At 54.1% G+C, this 17,238-nt stretch overlaps 1 protein-coding gene across 2 annotated transcripts in view; it reads right to left on the reverse strand.

The window, feature by feature from the left end:
* PRDM16 (PR/SET domain 16) overlaps window positions 1-17,238 on the reverse strand; it is a 342,599-nt gene that overhangs the window by 35,592 nt on the left and 289,769 nt on the right. For both annotated transcript variants that reach the window (XM_018060471.1, XM_018060470.1), the window contains exons 5-6: window positions 8,428-8,530; window positions 1,609-1,822 (exon numbers count right to left, since the gene is read on the reverse strand). In XM_018060471.1, coding sequence (XP_017915960.1) covers window positions 1,609-1,822; window positions 8,428-8,530 — 317 coding nt within the window. The remainder of the gene's footprint in view (window positions 1-1,608; window positions 1,823-8,427; window positions 8,531-17,238) is intronic.

The following is a 17,238-nucleotide window of genomic DNA, read 5'->3' on the forward strand; positions in this document are numbered from 1 at the left end:
CACCCGGAGGCGTCCAGAGCCAGGCGGGGCCCCAGTTCACACTTCTGTATTTCAAGACAAACTTCCCCTTGATGCTAACCTTGGGCCTAACAAAAAATGGGCCTAGAAACTTCCAACATTGCTACGAGTCCCAGAGGAGCCCCGGAGTGGGGGTGTCGCTCAGGAAACCCAAGGCCACCCCTTTGAGTGCCCAGAGCGTGGCCCCCGGCCAAGCCAGACTGAAAGGCTCCCCGCCACGCACACACCACAGGGGAGGTGGGAGTGAGCAAGGGGTCTCCAAGTGAGATGTGATGGGAAGGCAGGCACAGCTGCGGGGAGGGGTGAACTGGGATGAACAGGCCGCCTGGAGCCCACCCCCCCCCCCCACCACCACCTCGGGGGATGCCCCACTTCTCCTGTCCCAGGTATGACCGTTAATCTTCATGAGCAAAGCAGCAATACATCACGGCCCGTTAATTACGGGGCCCAGCCATCCATTTAGATCAGAAACGCCTGGTTCTCCAGCACCCGGCAGATTGTATCTTTTCCCCTGTTGTTAATTGTGATTTATGTGTTTATGTAAAGAAAACACGGGTCCTCTTGAGCAGTGCTAACCGCCAAGGGCCTCGGTTGGGATTTGCCCAAACTCTTATTTTCTCAGTCATCCGTTCTGGGTGGAGGGTTTCCCGTCCCCAGGGGGCTGTGACAGGATTGGCATTCAATTCCCCTCCATCCTACAGCCAGTTAGTGACCTGATGGGGTTTCACTATGACTTTGCAGGGGCTGCCCCAGAGGAAATCCTCAGAGGTGGAGGACGGGCACAGGTTGTGAAGGTCTTCACCGGTCCCTGAAGCCTGGGGACTTTAGGGCCTGGTTCTCCCCCCTGGGGTCCCCAGCTCCCAGGTCCTGACTCCTGCCTTGCCTTGGGGCCTGGGAGGCTGAGTCCGACCATCACATGGCTGGCTGGACACCAGTGCCCACATCTGTGAAGTCTCCTGGGACAGGTGGAGGCTTCCATGGGACACAGAGGCTGGTGCCTGGGGTTGGGGGTGAAGAGACCCCTGGGTGGCCCCTTCCTGCCCACATCCACTGTCTGGGAAGGAGTCTGAATGTGTCCAGAGGGTCAGGCCACTCCAGAACCCCTTGGGTAGCTTCCCCCAGCCTGGCCCTGGACCTCACCCTGGAAATGGTCCTGGGGCTTGACCCTTGCATATCTGGGGGCCTGGCCTGTGTTCCTGACTTCCTTCAAGTCTGTCCCCACAGCTCAGCCCTGGTGACATGATGGGGGGTGTGCAGCAGTGGCTCCAGTGGGTGTCTTGAGGATCCTCTGTGGGTGGGGAAGCTCTGACCAGGGGCCAGACCTTTAGGGTCAGGGTGTGAGCTGTGACCTCCAACTGCCAGCTTGTGGGCCTGCATTGTCACCAAGAGCAGATGAGTGGTCTGGGTTCCTGCCCAAAGGCATATCTCCATGCCATTTAGGGCCTTGGCTTTCTCAGCCTGGGCAGGCTGGAGGCCCCAAGGCTGACCTCTACCCTTCTCAGGGCTCCCCCTGTGCTCCCAGAGCCAAGTGACCCAGCTGTCCGTGATGCCCCTGAGGGGTGAGGGAGGCGGGCGGGGGAGGGGCTGCACCTGTACTTGGTGGGGAACATCCGCTCGCAGTCCTTGCACTCGTGGGCCTGCCCGTCACCGCCGCCACCGCCCAGGCCCTCAGGCTTGAGCTCCTCAGCGAGGCCCTCATATAGTGCGGCCCCCACTGAGCTGCACGCGTACTTCTTGTGGCGTCGCAGGTCCAGCTTGGATGGGAAGAGCTCGTCACACGCGTCGCAGCGGAACGTGGGCTCCTCTGCAGGGGAGAGAGGACCAGCGTGGGGAGGCGCTCAGGACCCACCCCAGGCCCACCCAGGCCCAGGGGCTGCAGGGGGTGCAGGGAGCCCGCGGGCCTGCCCCCCAGGCTCCAGCATCCTTCCTGCTCACGTCCTGTGCTGAGAGAGGCTGCCCCAGGGACCCAGAGGGACCCTAGAGTCCACCATAAGGAATTCTGAGGAGTGTTGGGCCCCGCGCCGGCCGGGAGCAGAGAAGAAAGCCAGGCTAAGTGCTTTGTGTATGAATTAGGAGGAGAGGCGGCTGGGCTCTGGTGCGTATCATAAACGATTGTCAAGGTCAAACAAATAAAAAGGAGGCGGCTACTATGAAGTTTACGAGGCAGCATACTGCGGACCCTGCCAAGCCAGACAGCTTGGAGCTGTGAGTCCCGCGGAATGACCTCCGAGCCGTTCTCCACCCGTGGCTGCCTGGACCCAGCTTCTCCCCAGAGTAGGGGCCACCTCTCCCCTGCCGAGGACCACCCCATGTCCCCCAGGTCTAGATAGAGAACCTGCACAAATGAATCAAAAGGTGTTCTTGTGAGTGGCTGTGTGAATGCGTGTGCTCCTTGTGCACGGGTATACAGTTGAGTGTGAACGTGGGTGAATACTCCAGCATGTCTGCCTCCTTCTCGGGGCACATTTGCACGGGTGTGCAGGCATTTTCGTGCATTTGTGCTCATGTTTGTGCTGGTGTCATGTGTGTTCCTGTGTATGTGCGCACGTGTTTCTCTCTGTGGCTAGTATGAAAATTTGCATGTCTGCGTAGCTTCACGCGTGTACGCCTGCATTTGTGCATGTTTGTGTGTTCATGTGTGTGCTTACTCGGCACATGTGAATGGATGGGTTTCTGGGCCTGCATATGTGTTATGTGTGCACACACGCGTGCACGTTAAGTGTACACACTTGTGTGCATGACTGCCCATGAGTTAGTGTGCTGGGTGTGCATGTGTATTCACGAGTGCATGCACATTTGTGGGTGAATACACACTTGTATGCACACGTTTGTGTCTCTGAATGTGTGTCTGAGTTGTGATTGTATTTGTGCATGTGTTAGTGTGTTGGTGTGAATCTGTGTGGGCATGTGTGCATTTATGTGTGACAGTGTGCATGTACACATGATCAAGGACCTCTGGGCCCCGCAGCGGGCAGAGCCTTGACCTTGGGCTGGATGCTAACTGGAGGGGCCTGAGCCTGAGGGGAGAAGCCAGGGAGGTGGGGACATGGAGGGAGGTGGGGGACTGCCTCCTGCCCCCTCCTTGCGGCAGAAGGGCCACCGTCAATGTCCCAGATTGCTGAGGAGGGAGGGGTGGCTATACAACACGAGCCTGTGGCCAGGGTTTGGGGGGAAGAGGGGGGTGGACTACAGGCAGGGAGGCCTCCTCGAGACTGGAAGCTTCCCTGGGCCTGAGGGCAGACGCACTGCTCCCACAGACCCCTGAGGATGGGGTCTGGCCACACCCGGCACCCCCACTGGTGGGCGCCCAAGGGAGACACTCCTGTGGGATCCAGCCCTGAGAGGCCCCTGGCTGAGCCCCCGGGCCTTGGACAACACTCTGAGACACACAGGGAGGCAGTTGTCATCTTCCCTGGGAGCCTGGGGGACATGCATGTGTTGGGGGAGCCAGGCCTGGTGCTAACCAGATGCAACCAAGTCCTGGTGTCCCAGCCCACTGGCCAACTTGAGGTGGCTGTCAGGAACGGTCTTGCTCATGGGAAATCAAGAACAAGACAGGGAAGCAGCGCCTGCTTAGAGTCTGCAGAGTCTGGGAGCGATGTCCAGTCCTGCTCTGTGTGCAGGGACCTGAGCTTAGCTAAGAGCTTGGAAGGCTGTGCCCTGACTCTTGGACCTGCCCCAGACACAGGCCAAGCAATAGGATGGACTGCAGGAGGCCAGAGGGCCAGCAGGTCCCCACCAACCACAGAAGCCTGGGTGGAGGAGGCGGGGACGGTGGCCGTACAGCTGACCCTCGAGCCAGCATCCGTGAACACAAGACTTGTAGGAGCCTGGTGTCCCTGCCACCGTGCAGCGCTGCCGGCCAGAAGGAAAGGGACGCACTGCGGCTGTCTGGAGAGCTAAGTCAGAGAAGATGCTAAGATGAAGCCCATCAAGGCCCTGGGCCAGTCCTTGGTACCACAGTGGCGCCCCAAACATGATCCCAGGAGGGGTCAGGTGGGCAAGAAGGACACACCTGGCAAAATAGCCACTGGCAGGTCTGTAAGATGTTGCCTCTAAAACAGGAGGGAGGGGACTTCCCTGGTGGTCCAGCGGCTAAGATTCTGCGCTCCAAGTGCAGGGGGGCTGAGTTCGATTCCTGGTCAGGGAAGTAGATCCCACAAACCACAGCTAAAAATTCTGTGTGCTGCAACTAAGACCCGGCACAGCCAAATAAATAAATAAATATTTAAAAAACGACAACAAATAAAAATAAAGCAGAAGGGAGCCTGGATGCTGCTTCAGGTAAGTGTCCGCTGTGAGCTTAGCACCTGCGATGGGGCGCCTCCACGTGGCCGGCCTGGTGCCCGGGAACGTTATCATGCTTCCTCCCCCGAGCCTCGCATCAAGCCGCAGGTTTTATCATCAGTACATGGAGGCCAGGGCAGGCCGCCTGGCTTGCCCGGGGCATCCGGAGGTGAAGTGGCAGAGCTGGTACCCACCCTTCTCTCTGCTGCGTGGGTGCCTGGGGCAGGCAGCTGAGTCCCAGTTTCCCGCTGAGGGTATAAGAAAGGCACCCTGTGTGGCATGTGCATGGTGAGGTGATGCCAGCGCCCCTGCCCCCCAATCCCTTACAGGGCTTCCCTGTCCTTAGAAACACGGGGTCCTTCCCACTGGAACCAAGAACACCATCTTAGAACACAACCGGATGCCCAGGCCCCACAAAACCGCTGTTGTGGGTTTGCTCTGACTTTCTGGGCTGGAATGAGGCTGAAAGGGGTCCTCCCACCAGCATTACGAGGAAGTGAGAAATGTCAGTTCGTATCTTACTCTTTCATGCTAAGCGTGCTAAGTCACTTCAGTCGTGTCCGACTCTGTGACCCATATGGACTGTAGCCTGCCAGGCTCCTCTGTCCATGGAGATTCTCCAGGCAAGAATACTGGAGTGAGTTGCCATGCCCTCCTCCGGGAGATTCTCCCAACCCAGGGATTGAACTTGTGTCTCTTACATCTCTTGCATTGACGGGCAGGTCCTTTACCACGAACGTCACTCTTTCTGGACCCAAAACAGTCACTGAAATTGAAATTTGAAAAGAAAAGAAGGGCCAACCCCACCTTTTCATAGCACTGACCAACTTATTTTTCCAGCTTGGATCTGGAATTTGGATTTATAATGAAAATTCAGCCTGCATCTCACTTCAAAGGCATTGGAGAGTGTTCTGGAGGTGATGGAACCAGTGATGGAGGGTGCCCCCCTTTCATGTCCCCATCCCACCAGGGACCCAAGGTTGTTCCTGTCGAAGGACAGAGGCTGGAAGAGGACACATTCAAGCCTTGCCCACTCATGCCATGGTGTGGACAGGTGCCCCTCATCTTCCACACAGGTAAAGTTGGCATCAAATACACACCTAGGGCAAGCTGGATGGGGCAAGAAAGAAGCCCCTGGACTGGATGGCTTTCACTTTCCCAGCACAAACAACTCCAATTAAAAGAAATGCTAGAGCATGTCACACTCTGATTGTATTATGCTCCATTGCGCTGTATAGTTATGTTGCATTATGTTATATCTGTCTGTCTCACGCTTTATACAAACACGCTGCATCCTCTTGACCTTTTCTGGAGAGGGGGGAAAAGTTAGCAATTTTGAGCCATTCTCAAAAGAAAGGCATATTTGAATGGAAATGATTTTCTTTATTTTCTCCCAAGAGCAAGAAGTTCTCTTGAAAGAGAAATCTTTCCCCTCTCTACTGAAAAGAGTAAAAACAAAATAAAAAGTTCCTGGAACTAATGAACCTGAAAGTGGCTTCCCTCTGCTCTGAGTCACTTGTAGGAAAATTGGAATTGAATTTCTTTACAAAGCTGCAGCTTTGGAAGAGTGCTGCCAGTCCCGGGTCCACAGGGTTGGGGCCACTCCCCGCAGTGAACTGGCAGAGCAGGTCCTCCACCCCCACCCCCGCCCTCCCTTCTTCCGTGATACCTGGAGGTCATCCTGCCAGAGCCCCTACCCCCAACAAGAGCAGGCAGCATTGTGACTCAGAACTGAGCTCTCCTCATCTAAACCTGGGGAGGGGGGCTGTGGGCCGGGGCAAATGCTCTGACTTCCACCCAAATCCAACTAAACTGAGACCATGCTGGCCTGATGTCTTGTGTGTCGAGTCTGAGCCTTGCGTCTGTCTGAAGTTCCCTCGGCAACTTTTCGCGGCAAAGCAGGAATGTAACAGAAAAATAAATCAGTGCCTAATGGCTTCAGGGAACCCAGGGGGACACAATTATGTGGCATCTACATGCTAATCTACAGACTGGAGGCTCAAAAGCCCTCAAGAGCCCACTCCAAGTTCCTGCCGTGATAAGGGGCCCTGCATTCACTAGGACTGGGATAAAAGATTTTTTATGATAATTATCTTAGTGAGGAACATTTTTACATTTTCTTTCTGTGCGATTCAGAGTTAACTGAGGAGGGGTGGCTGTTGGGAGGTGAAGGAGTGATCCTGACAGCCAAGGGTATGAAAAGTCAAATATTTGACGTTGGACTATTATGTGTGGAAAGCAATTAGCCCACAGATGTTTGATAAATTAGGAAAATGCAGACCCAAGTTATTTAAGATCAGGCATTAGAAGAGGGACAGGAATCAAGGTTTCTATAACCTTTCGGAAGAAAGACAGGTCATCATACAAACAAAACCCCATGGCCCAGCGTGGTCGAATTTATCTTTCTGAGTGCATTATCTAAGATTCACAGGTCTTTTCAACAATTATTTTAAGAAAAATGAGACCATCCCCCTGATACCCAGAGCTTAGCCACCTACTTCCTTTTCTCGAAGGGCTGATTAAAACCAAAGTCTAGAGGAGAGGGTGGGTCAAGTCTGTTTTATAAAATTGTCCTTCTCTAGAGAGAGCCTTTGGAAGAACTCACGGGTGCAAAGTGCTGCCCCACAAAAGTGGGCCACGCTTGAGGACCGAGAAGGTCACTCTGCTCCTGGGGGCTTCCTGCTAATTCCGACGCCTAGCTCCCTGGCCCAGTCAACCGTACTCCCAGGCCGTGACACTGGAGCGGTACCTTAGAGAAACTTGCAGTTAGTGGCATTAATCATTAAACCTTGGAGTATTTGTGTGTGTGTGTGTGGAGGGGGGCTGCGGGGGGAGAAGGACAGGAAGGGAAAAGCCAGCCTCCCCCTTTTTTTAGCAGGAATGGAATCATCAGCACCAGAGACGGTGAGAAGCAGAGGCTGCCTTCGGCTCACTTGTGGGGTCTCATGCAGAGAAGAGATGTCATCTATTCAGTTACAGCACATAGGGAGTTAACTGACCAGCCTCGTTGCCAAGCAGCTTCCTCCAAATGACGTTTCCTCTGCCACTTAAAAATGGTTCCAGGATCCCAAGGTGAATGGGCACACTGCTTAACAATGTGGATGGAGGAATAGAAATCTGGAGTTCAGAAATCTGAGCCTGTATGAGCCTGGGGTTTTCTCAAGCATCATCAGAGATGTGCCTGGGTGTGGATGAACAAGGAATGGAAGTGTGTCTACTGGACACATACTGTGTGACCGGCTGAGAAGAAAGGACACTGGGGACGCTTCCTGCAGTCTTGTTGGAAAAGCTTGCTTAGAGGGGTCCTCTGAAGCCCTAAATATTCCCTCTCACCAAATAAACTTCCCTTAACCTTTCTCTCGGAGAAGGCAATGGCACCCCACTCCAATACTCTTGCCTGGAAAATCCCATGGATGGAGGAGCCTGGAAGGCTGCAGTCCATGGGGTAACTGAGGGTCCGACACGACTGAGAAACTTCACTTTCACTTTTCACTTTCATGCATTGGAGAAAGAAATGGCAACCCACTCCAGTGTTCTTGCCTGGAGAACCCCAGGGACAGGGGAGCCTGATGGGCTGCCGACTATGGGGTCGCACAGAGTCGGACACGACTGAAGTGACTTAGCAGCAGCAGCAGCAGCAGCAACCTTTCTCTGGGAATTTTTGCTTTTAACTACAGGTGGTCATTGCTTTCAAACACATGGATGGCATCACTGCACTCTCTTAACTGAGACTGAGACTCTCCTCTGGCACAGAGCTCTAGGGGGCGAATGTTTCCAAGCTGTGAAATGGGTCTTTTTGTTTAAGTCTTGCAGAGAGTATACTGCTGCTGCTAATGATAATTATACAGTTTAAAAAGAGCCCCTAGGACTCTCCCACTACAGAGATGTCAGGCAGCATGTCATGTTGTCTTCAAGTCCTATCTGAATTTAGGCTGTGGCCCCCATAACCCAAGGAGGGAGAAAGCAAAGTGCTCAGGTTGAGAAGTTGTTGGGAGGAATTGGCTCTGCCCATCTGGGGCCTGGGGGCTGGACCATGAGCAGCAGCTGGGGGAATCCTCAGCTCCTGTCACGCTGCCCAAGTGATGGAGCACCAGGCCTCTGCTCCTGTGGGTGGGGGCTTACCATCCAGGCTGGGAGGCACCGCCCCCAGAGAGTAGGCGCCTTCTTTCACATGGACCAGCAGCTCTTCTCCTGGCTCAATGTCCTTAATGACTTTATAATAAATCTAGGATGGAGAAACCAGAGAGAAAGGGTCAGCATTGTCGACCTGGTTGCTTTAAAAGCCACATCGTGCACACCCGGCCCGCACGCCATTGACACTGCTCACTGGGGAGCCTGCCCTGCTGGGCCCTTGACCTGCCTTCTAATTGCTGCTAAGAGGTTCCCCTTCGGAACTTGGCAGGATACTCTCAGGAGGACTAGAGTCTATTTTTAGCTAGTTTGATCCAGATTTTGGATAAAGGGGGTGCAAAAGGAAATGGGTGAGGATTAGCCCCGAAGTTCCCAAGCAGGGCGGGTCCTAGCAGGAAATATCAGGTAGAGAGAGCGGCTCCTTTCATCAGAAGTGGAGCCTGGTTCCTTTCGTCAATATGTACGTAAGACACTCTGCTGTCTGGGGCCGGGGTGGGGTCTTCACCCCTGAGTGTGGGTTTGGATGTTTATGAAAGTGGCCATGAAGACAGACGGCGGTCCCGTGTGCCAGGTCGGCAGGTGTGAGTCTCAGATGAGTGTGCACGTCTCCCACAGGGGGAGGTGGAGGGGAGCCCACGTCAGCCACAAGCTCGGTGCCAGCAGCTGTGGGTGTCTGAGATCAGGGATAGCTCTGAAAACAGGGAGGGCTCAGGTGGGGCTCAGGGTACAATGTGTAGCCTGGAGCAAGCTCTGAGGGGTGAGCGTCCAGCGCCAATACTCTGAGCAGCCCTGTAGCTTGCCAAGGTGTCCCCTGAAAAAGCGCCATCTGCAAGGTGGGTGGTGGCTCTGATCTGGAAAACTCCAGCTACTCAGCAGGGCAGCATGACCAGTGTTGTCTGGGATGAGGCCCAGGGAGCCTGGGAGGTTCTGGGAAAGACTGAGGCCTTCCTTGCCTTTGCCAGCCCCTGCCCAGGGCCCCTGCCCTCCCTGGAGCCCAGGGAGGGGCTCCTCTGGGTGGGGTGCCCGCTCTCACGAGGGCAGTGCAGGGCAAGGCAGATGCCAGGAAGCCTGCGTCTTAAATCTGGAAACGTCAGAGAGCAGTCTGCATTTCTGTTAGGCCAGTCCACTGCCTCCCATGCCGGCATGTGATGTCGGGTTTCTCTTCAGAGCACTTCCAGGAGCGCTGAGGCTTGGTCACAGGACTGGCTGGGAGGCCAGGGAAGGATCTGGGTCCAGTCCATCTGCCTGGGGAGACCCGGGGGGCGGAGGCTTCTCCAGGCCATTCCTGTCCGAGGCTCTTCAGCACCTTCTGGTGGAGGGCCTGGAGGTTGGGTGTCGGGCTGGGCATGGTTCAGGTGCCCTGGGAGCTGACCTGTGCACTGCCCGCTCACCTCCCCCCATGCCCCGGGGAGACATCCGGAAGGCTGAGTTTGCTCCCTTTTGTGGGGTCCCTTTCCCTTCTCCCTAGTCCAAGTCCAGCTGTGGATGCCCTCACAGATCACCAGTTTCAACTAACTCCAGAATGACACCAACGTGCTCTCAAACGGACAACAGAGCCACACGGCGTCCCGAAATTCCCTGCTGAACACGTGGATGGTGGAATGTAACCCGGAGAAGGACACATGTACAGATGTCTTATCAATATGTACTTGCTAGTAATTTCATTTGGCAACTATTCCCTGGCATGTCGCTAAAATAAGGATGAGATTTTTTTAAATGGAGACTAGGCTTCCCAGCTGGCACAGTGGTAAAGAATCTTTCTGTCAGTGCAGAAGACACAGGAGATGCGGGTTCAATCTCTGGGTGGGGAAGATCCCCTGGAGCAGGAAGTGGCACCCCACTCCAGTATTCTTGCTCGGGAAATCCCATGGACAGTGGAGCCTGGTGGACTCCAGTCCCTGGGGCCACCAAGAATCGGACACGACTGAGCAACCGCACAGCACGGAAGCTGTACCATATTACCTTCTGTAGTTAAATCAATTGCTGTTAAACTCCCAGTTTTGTATTTTGTCTAAAATATTACACAGTGCTCATAGACTTAGAGAAAGAACTTATGGTTTTCAGGGGTGAAGGATGGATGGGGAAAGGGATAGTTAGGGAACTTGGGATGGACATGCACACACTGCTAACTTTAAAATGGATAACCAGCAAGGTCCTATTGTACATACAGCACATGGAACTCTGCTCAACTGTCACGTGGCAGCCTGGCTGGTTGGGGAGTTTGGGGGAGAATGGATACATGTGTATGTATGGCTGAATCCCTTCACTGTCCACCTGAAACTATCACAACATTGTTAATTGGCTACACCCCAATACAAAATATAAAGTTTAAAAGAAATTACACAGTGGCTGAAATAATTGTTGTTGTTTTTTAAAGTCAGACTCCAGCCACTGTATTTTAGAATCAGTTCTGAAGTGCATCTCATGCTGGAACAAAGACGCGATGAGCCCCTGACCCATCCCACCGCCCGGAGTCACGGCTTATTAATACACAGGCGTAAGCACTCATCCCAGCGGTGAGCCAGCGCATCCAGCAAGTGCAGGCTTAATGCGCCCCGCCAGCCGCTCTGTTCTTGCGTGCATGCTGCTGGTGGCTTCCCGAGGGTCTCCGTTAGAGGGCAATGTGGACCCGCCCGCAGCATCCTCCCCGGCCATGCCTGCTCCCCTCGAGGGCCCGGAACATGAGAGGCCGGCGGCGCGCTCTGACCTGTGTCCCCAGATGCTGGACTTCTGCTCCCGCAGGTCTTCCGGGGCTGAAGCAGCTCACCGCCCCGCCTCCGCCTCCGGCTCTGCGTCCCCCTCCGACTCTTTTGAGGGCCACTCACCCTTCCAGGACCCCTAATCCCCCCTCCCCTCAGAGCCACCAGGTGTCCCCGAGGACCCCACCCGCCTTCTAGGATCGCTGGACTCCCTCCCCTCCCTCCCCCGAACCCCTCCAAGGGCCCGGGACCTGCAGACATCCCCCTCCCACCTCCGAACTCGGAGTTTACTCCGGTCTCATCCCCAAAACCCTTCGCCTCCTGCCCGCCCTCCAGGACTGCCGGATCTTCTGAGACGCCCCCTCGCTCCCCCCTCCCACCCCGCCGTGCCCTCCCACCCCGTCCCAGGTCCGAGGGCTGCGAGGGCTGCGGACTCAGTCCTCGGACTCCCTTGGAGGGAACCGACCCTTCCCAGCCGGTGGGTCTAGCGCGCCGGCGAGGAAAGCAGTTCTGTGTGCGGCGGGCGCCCCCTACCCAGTCCCGCTCCTCGGGACAGACGGTGGTCCCGGCTCCTGGAGGGAGCGCGAGCACCGGACACGCAGCGGGCGAGCAGTCGGCCCGGGCTGCCGGGACTTTGAGCAGCTAGGCTGAGTTAATAGCTACATTAGAGTTGATCGCAGAGCCTGCGGCCGGACTGGGGGCAGCGTGTGCCCCGACCTGCCTCCACCTGGAGAAAGGGGCGCAGCTGTGAACGGGGGAAGTGCACGAACTTTTCCAAACTCAGCCGGGCCGCCTTGCCTTCGCTAAGGGCACCGGGCTCCGCGGATCCGCCCTGGTCCACACAAAGGCGGCAGGCACTTTTATGACCTGTTCTCAGCAGCACAAAGGCCTTATCTTCCTGGTCTGCGGGGTCTCTTCCTGGTCTGCGGGGTCTCTTCCTGGTCTGCGGGGTCTCTTCCTGGTCTGCGGGGTCAGGCGACTTCCTGGGACAAAGGCCGGGCTGAGGTGGGACTGAGTCTCCTGACTGCTAGGGCACAAGTTGTGCAGTTACGCTACCGCCGGCCCCTTCCCTTCGCCGGTGATAAATTATTACTCTGTGTGTGTGCTTAGTTGTGTCCGACTCCGTTTCCACCCCAGGGACTGTAATTCTCCAGGCTCCTCTGTCTATGGGATTTTCCAGGAAAGAATACTGGAGTGGGTTGCTGTTTCCTCCTCTAGGGGATCTTCTTGACCCAGGGATCAAACTCACATCTCCCGCATCCCCTGCATTGGCAGGCAGATTCTTTACCACTGACCCACCTGAAAACCAAATTATTATTGCAGTCCCTTAAACATTCCTGAAGCTGGTTTATCCCCAGCCTTTCATCGTGTGCCCCTTGGTGGGACATATTCAGACCCCAAGGCTAACTGGGCTTTAAGGATGGGTTGAGTCTTAAGGATTTTCACAAGAGGGAAACAGAAGCCTATGCCCCCGGGAAGAAAGAACCCTGGTCTCTGATACTGTTTCCTTCCCAGGCTCAGAGCAGACCTGCTTTTGTTTACAGGTTGGCATCTGGGTACCCAGGCCTGTCTCTGAACAGTGGCGTCCCCAGCACTGTGTAACCGTCTCGGTCCTTCGATTGTGTAGCACGGCGGAATTTTCTGTCTGGTTTCAGAGTCTGAGAGCGGAGGAAACCACAGCAACAGCTGACTTTACTAGCGCCAATAAATGTCTGATCTAAACGGCTTTAAAAAATAACAATGCCAAACAGAACTGATCCCGAGTTAAGACCTTGCTCAGCATCTCAGTTCTCTTTGCAACGGCGAGAGCTGATTGAACATGGGCGGCCGACACCAACAAGGGGGCCTTGGGATTCTAACTGTGTTTAGCCTGACCCTTTTGGACACAAAGAGACGGCTCCTTGTAGGTGAACGGAGCTGGGACAAATACAAGGCCACGTTCTCAATAAAAGACAGAGAAATTGCGGGAGAAAAACTGGATTCAGTATGGGCCACGTTCATAAAATGAACATCATTTTCTTTTCTTTCAACAACATTCTTTAAGACAAAGAAATATTTCAAATCGATAATGGCAGACAGTTTGGGTGTATTTTCTCCTTAGCGTTCCTTAAGTTTGTTTTTGTTTTTAATACCAAGTCAGTTTCGCAAGAACAGATACTATTTTCAAACATAAGTTCCACAATTTTCATTCCACCTTAATCTTAGAATTTTAAAATTTAAGTAGGTGAAAAACTCCATCTGACCTACGCTGGGTAGAAAGAACTAGATTGCAGACCACCAGCCAGTATGTTGAATACAGGCCACAGCTCTCCTCTTCCAGGAGCAAATGAAAATCATGAAAGTGATAAGCGAACTGGCCTTTGTTTCCACCCCCACCCCACTCCCCACCCCTGATCAGTTTGAGAAACTTTAAAGGCGTATTTGAGTAATATAGGTGCTTATCTTAAAAAAAAAAAAAATTAGCTCTTTCCTTCCTGGATTTCAGAATTCACTTGTGCTTGAATTTGTGAAGGCTTTCGCGTGGCACACAAGGGGCTTTTCATGAGAGAAGCACACAGCAAGGGGAATTTGAATTGCTCTGAGATCTTGCTGAATAGCAAATTCGCCCAGTCGCCAGTCTGCCTTTGGAGAGAGGAAGCTGGACCGAGGGTTATCCCTGGGCATTTTTCGGGGCTCTGCAAGGTGGTGAGGCCAGCATTCTTCTTGCCTCAAGACCTTGGTAGGTGTCATGGTGTTTTCTCACTGCTTGCTCTCTCCAAACGTCGGCCCTCTCTCTCGGAGAAAGTTGTGGACACCAGAGACCGGAGGCTGGCACAGGGGTTAGCTTTGGATTTTAAGAAACAGCCCAGGTGATGCTCCAGAATGAAGCTGGGAAGCAAGTGTTTGGAGCTGCTGAGAGTGTGGGCAGGTCTTTATTTTCCTTTGCCTGCCTGGCTGTTTCAGGGCAGAAGGAAGGGGCCGGCGCTGCTCAGGGTTTGTTATCACCCGCAGGCTCTAGGAATGAGCAGACATCCCTTCCTCTGGCTGAGAAAGGGGGGGGCTTGTCACCCCTGTATTTGCCATGTCCCTCTCTTCTCATGTGTGGCTGGAGCAGCCTGTGCCTAAATCTTCACTTTCTGCCTTTATATATATATTCTGTCACCTTCCCAGCAGCTCAACATTAAAAATCATCTGTATACCCCTCTCTTTCTTAGTTGTACGGTTTGTACCTGGATGTTATGTATATATTTATTATCTATAATTATCATATTCACATATAATATAAAAATATATAATATACAGTTAGTTAAATTTTTTAAAAATATAAATTACAGGTCACAAATTGTCTTCATCATATTTAATGGCTTCTTCTAATAAAGTATTTACTTTCACTTAATTAAGAGGGAAAAAATATAGGTTCTGGTAAATGATAACCGGTACTGTGAATCAATACCTTGTTCTTCGCCCCGGAGATGGTGAGTGTGCTCTGGGGAGTAAAAATGCAACGGTTTTCTGATGCAAAATCATTTGCTCTATTTTTTTAAATAAGTCTTTTGCAAATTTAAGAAGTGCTAAAATGAATTCCTCATCCTTCTCATTTTCAAAGGGAAAATTGTATCTAATTGTTTGGAAGCTACCGTTGAAACGGCCAATCCGTTTTTAATTTAAACGCCGTGGAGGGAGGGATGGGCTTTCAACGATCAGGGCAGAGCAGGGCAGTGGACACGGCATAGCTATCGTTTAGAATCCCAGCCCTGGCAGACCGCTAACCCTGACACGGGGGTGGGCAGTGGGGAGGGTCTAGTCCAAGTCGGGACATAAGAAACGAAAGCAAAAGAACACGTTGAGCTTTGCCCGGAAACCCTGGGTTCTCGTCCTCTAAGTGCCGGCTCTGAAGGATGGGCTGCTGGGTGGTGATCCGTTTGGTCATCTGCTAATAAAATGGCATTGTTTAAACAGCTCTGTGAAGGAGATTAGCCTTTGTCTGCTTTCGCTTTGGGGAGATGCGGCCCCTTGCTTGTCCCAGAATGTGCTGGTGGTGGTGGCTTTTCCTGATGCCTGGCTGGCCAGCCCGCCAGCCCAGGTGGTTGGGGTGCAGTGTGGACCTCAAAGCCCTTCTGAGGTGTGCTGGGGGTCCAGCCCCTGAGTTGTGCTCCCCAGTGTGTGCGAGTGACCCCAGTATTATGCTGCACCATCTTCAGCTGCATTGGCCACCTTACATCCGGCCACCAACATCCTTGCCCTGTCGAGGTGATGTGGGAACAGGAGAAGGAGTCGGGCTGTGTGCAGGCCTCTTCCGGCCCTTGCTTGCACTGGAGGGCACTTTATTTCCAAGAGCTTGTTTTCTTTCTTGTCACTAAAACAAATGCAGGACTTCGCAGGTGGTCCAGGCGTGGGGATCCATCTGCCAATGCAGGGGACATGGGTTTGATCCTTGGTCCAGGAAGATTCCACATGCTGAGGAGTAACTAAGCCCGTGCACCACAACTACTAAGCCTGTGCTCTGGAGCCGCAACTATTGAACCCACGCACTGCAAATACTGAAGCCCACGTGCCTATAACCCGTGCTCCACAACAAGAGAAGCCACCACAATGAGAAGCCTGCATGCCGCAACTAGAGAGAAACCGCCACTCTCCGCAACTGGAGAAAACCTGTGCGCAGCAACGAAGACCCAGCACAGCCAAAATAAATAAATTAATAAAATAAATACATAATACAAATCCAAGAACAGATCCTGTCCGTGTATCCTGAGACATCCGAAACCAACTTGTTTGCTTATCACGGTGGCAGAAAGAGCCACTCAAGGGAGATCTGAGGGTCTAGAGTTTTCCAAAAAGAAAAGTGGGAGTTGGAAGATGCTGGGGGCAGGGGAGGGCCTCGAAGTCCCTGGGGAGGGCCGCAAAGTCCCTGGGGAGGGTGGGCCAGGATCTTGCCTCCCAGAGTGAATCAAGGCACCAGGGGATCCTTGCCTTCCGCTCCTGCTAAGCTGGGAAGGTGAACCAGGCACCCCGGGTTCTATGCTGTGGTCTGACCGCCCCTCAATATCACAGAGAGAAACTTGTTCCCCCACAGCTCTCTGCTGTGGATGTTTTGTTCCTGGCAGCCGGGCCACCCCAAAGCTCGTGTGGCCTCAGGACTGCCTGTGGGCAGCAAACCACAAGTCACCTTTAGGTGATAGGCTGGGTGCAAGGAGAAATTCAAGGCCCCTGTGGCCTTTGCCAGAGAAGGCAGTGGCACCCCATTCCAGTACTCTTGCCTGGAAAATCCCATGGACGGAGGAGCCTGGTAGGCTGTAGTCCATGGGGTCGCTAAGAGTCGGACATGACTGAGTGACTTCACTTTCACTTTTCACTTTCATGCATTGGAGAAGGAAATGGCAACCCACTCCAGTGTCTTGACTGGAGAATCCCAGGGACGGGGGAGCCTGGTGGGCTGCCATCTATGGGGTCACACAGAGTTGGACATGACTGAAGCAACTTAGCAGCAGCAGCAGCAGCAGCAGCAGCAGCAGTGGCCTTTGCTACCCAGGGCTGCCCCCATCTAGAGCCCCATGGAGGAGCTGGTGCTGAGGGTGGTGCCCGGGGAACAGAGTGGAGGGACGGGCTGGTCACCTCTCCCTAGGTCCCGTGGGGCAGAGACCACTGAGAGCCTCAGGGCTCCAAGAGGGGTGCAGAAGAGGACTTGGTGAAGGGCTCTGAGCCCTGCCCCTGCAGCTCCATGGCTGGTTGGGGAGCACGCGGTCAGTAGCCTGAGTGTCTGGGAAGAACGAGGCCTGGCTGGACAGAAGGGGTCTGTCTGGTGGGGGATGCACTGCCCAGCGTCTGGGCTCCTTCAGCACTCTCAAAGCGGCTGGAGGGCCCACCACCCTCTCAGAACCACACGGGGCATGCAGGCTGCATCTGTCCCCACAGCCCGTCTGGATGCCAGCATAGGCCTTGCTCGACTGAGGGTGTCGAGACCCCTGACCTCAGCCCACTGCCCCTGTGTGGGTGTCTCTGGGGGACCATCCAGGAGGCCCATGCAGAGCTGCCTCAAGTCCTCTGGCTGCTGCGGCCGGCTTTGGGAACTTTCTCCTTAAGTGACCCTTTCCTGCCTGGTTCCCCTGGACCTCTGGACATAGAG

This window comes from Capra hircus, chromosome 16, assembly GCF_001704415.2.
Source record: "Capra hircus breed San Clemente chromosome 16, ASM170441v1, whole genome shotgun sequence".
In the NCBI taxonomy this organism is placed as follows: Eukaryota; Metazoa; Chordata; class Mammalia; order Artiodactyla; family Bovidae; genus Capra; species Capra hircus.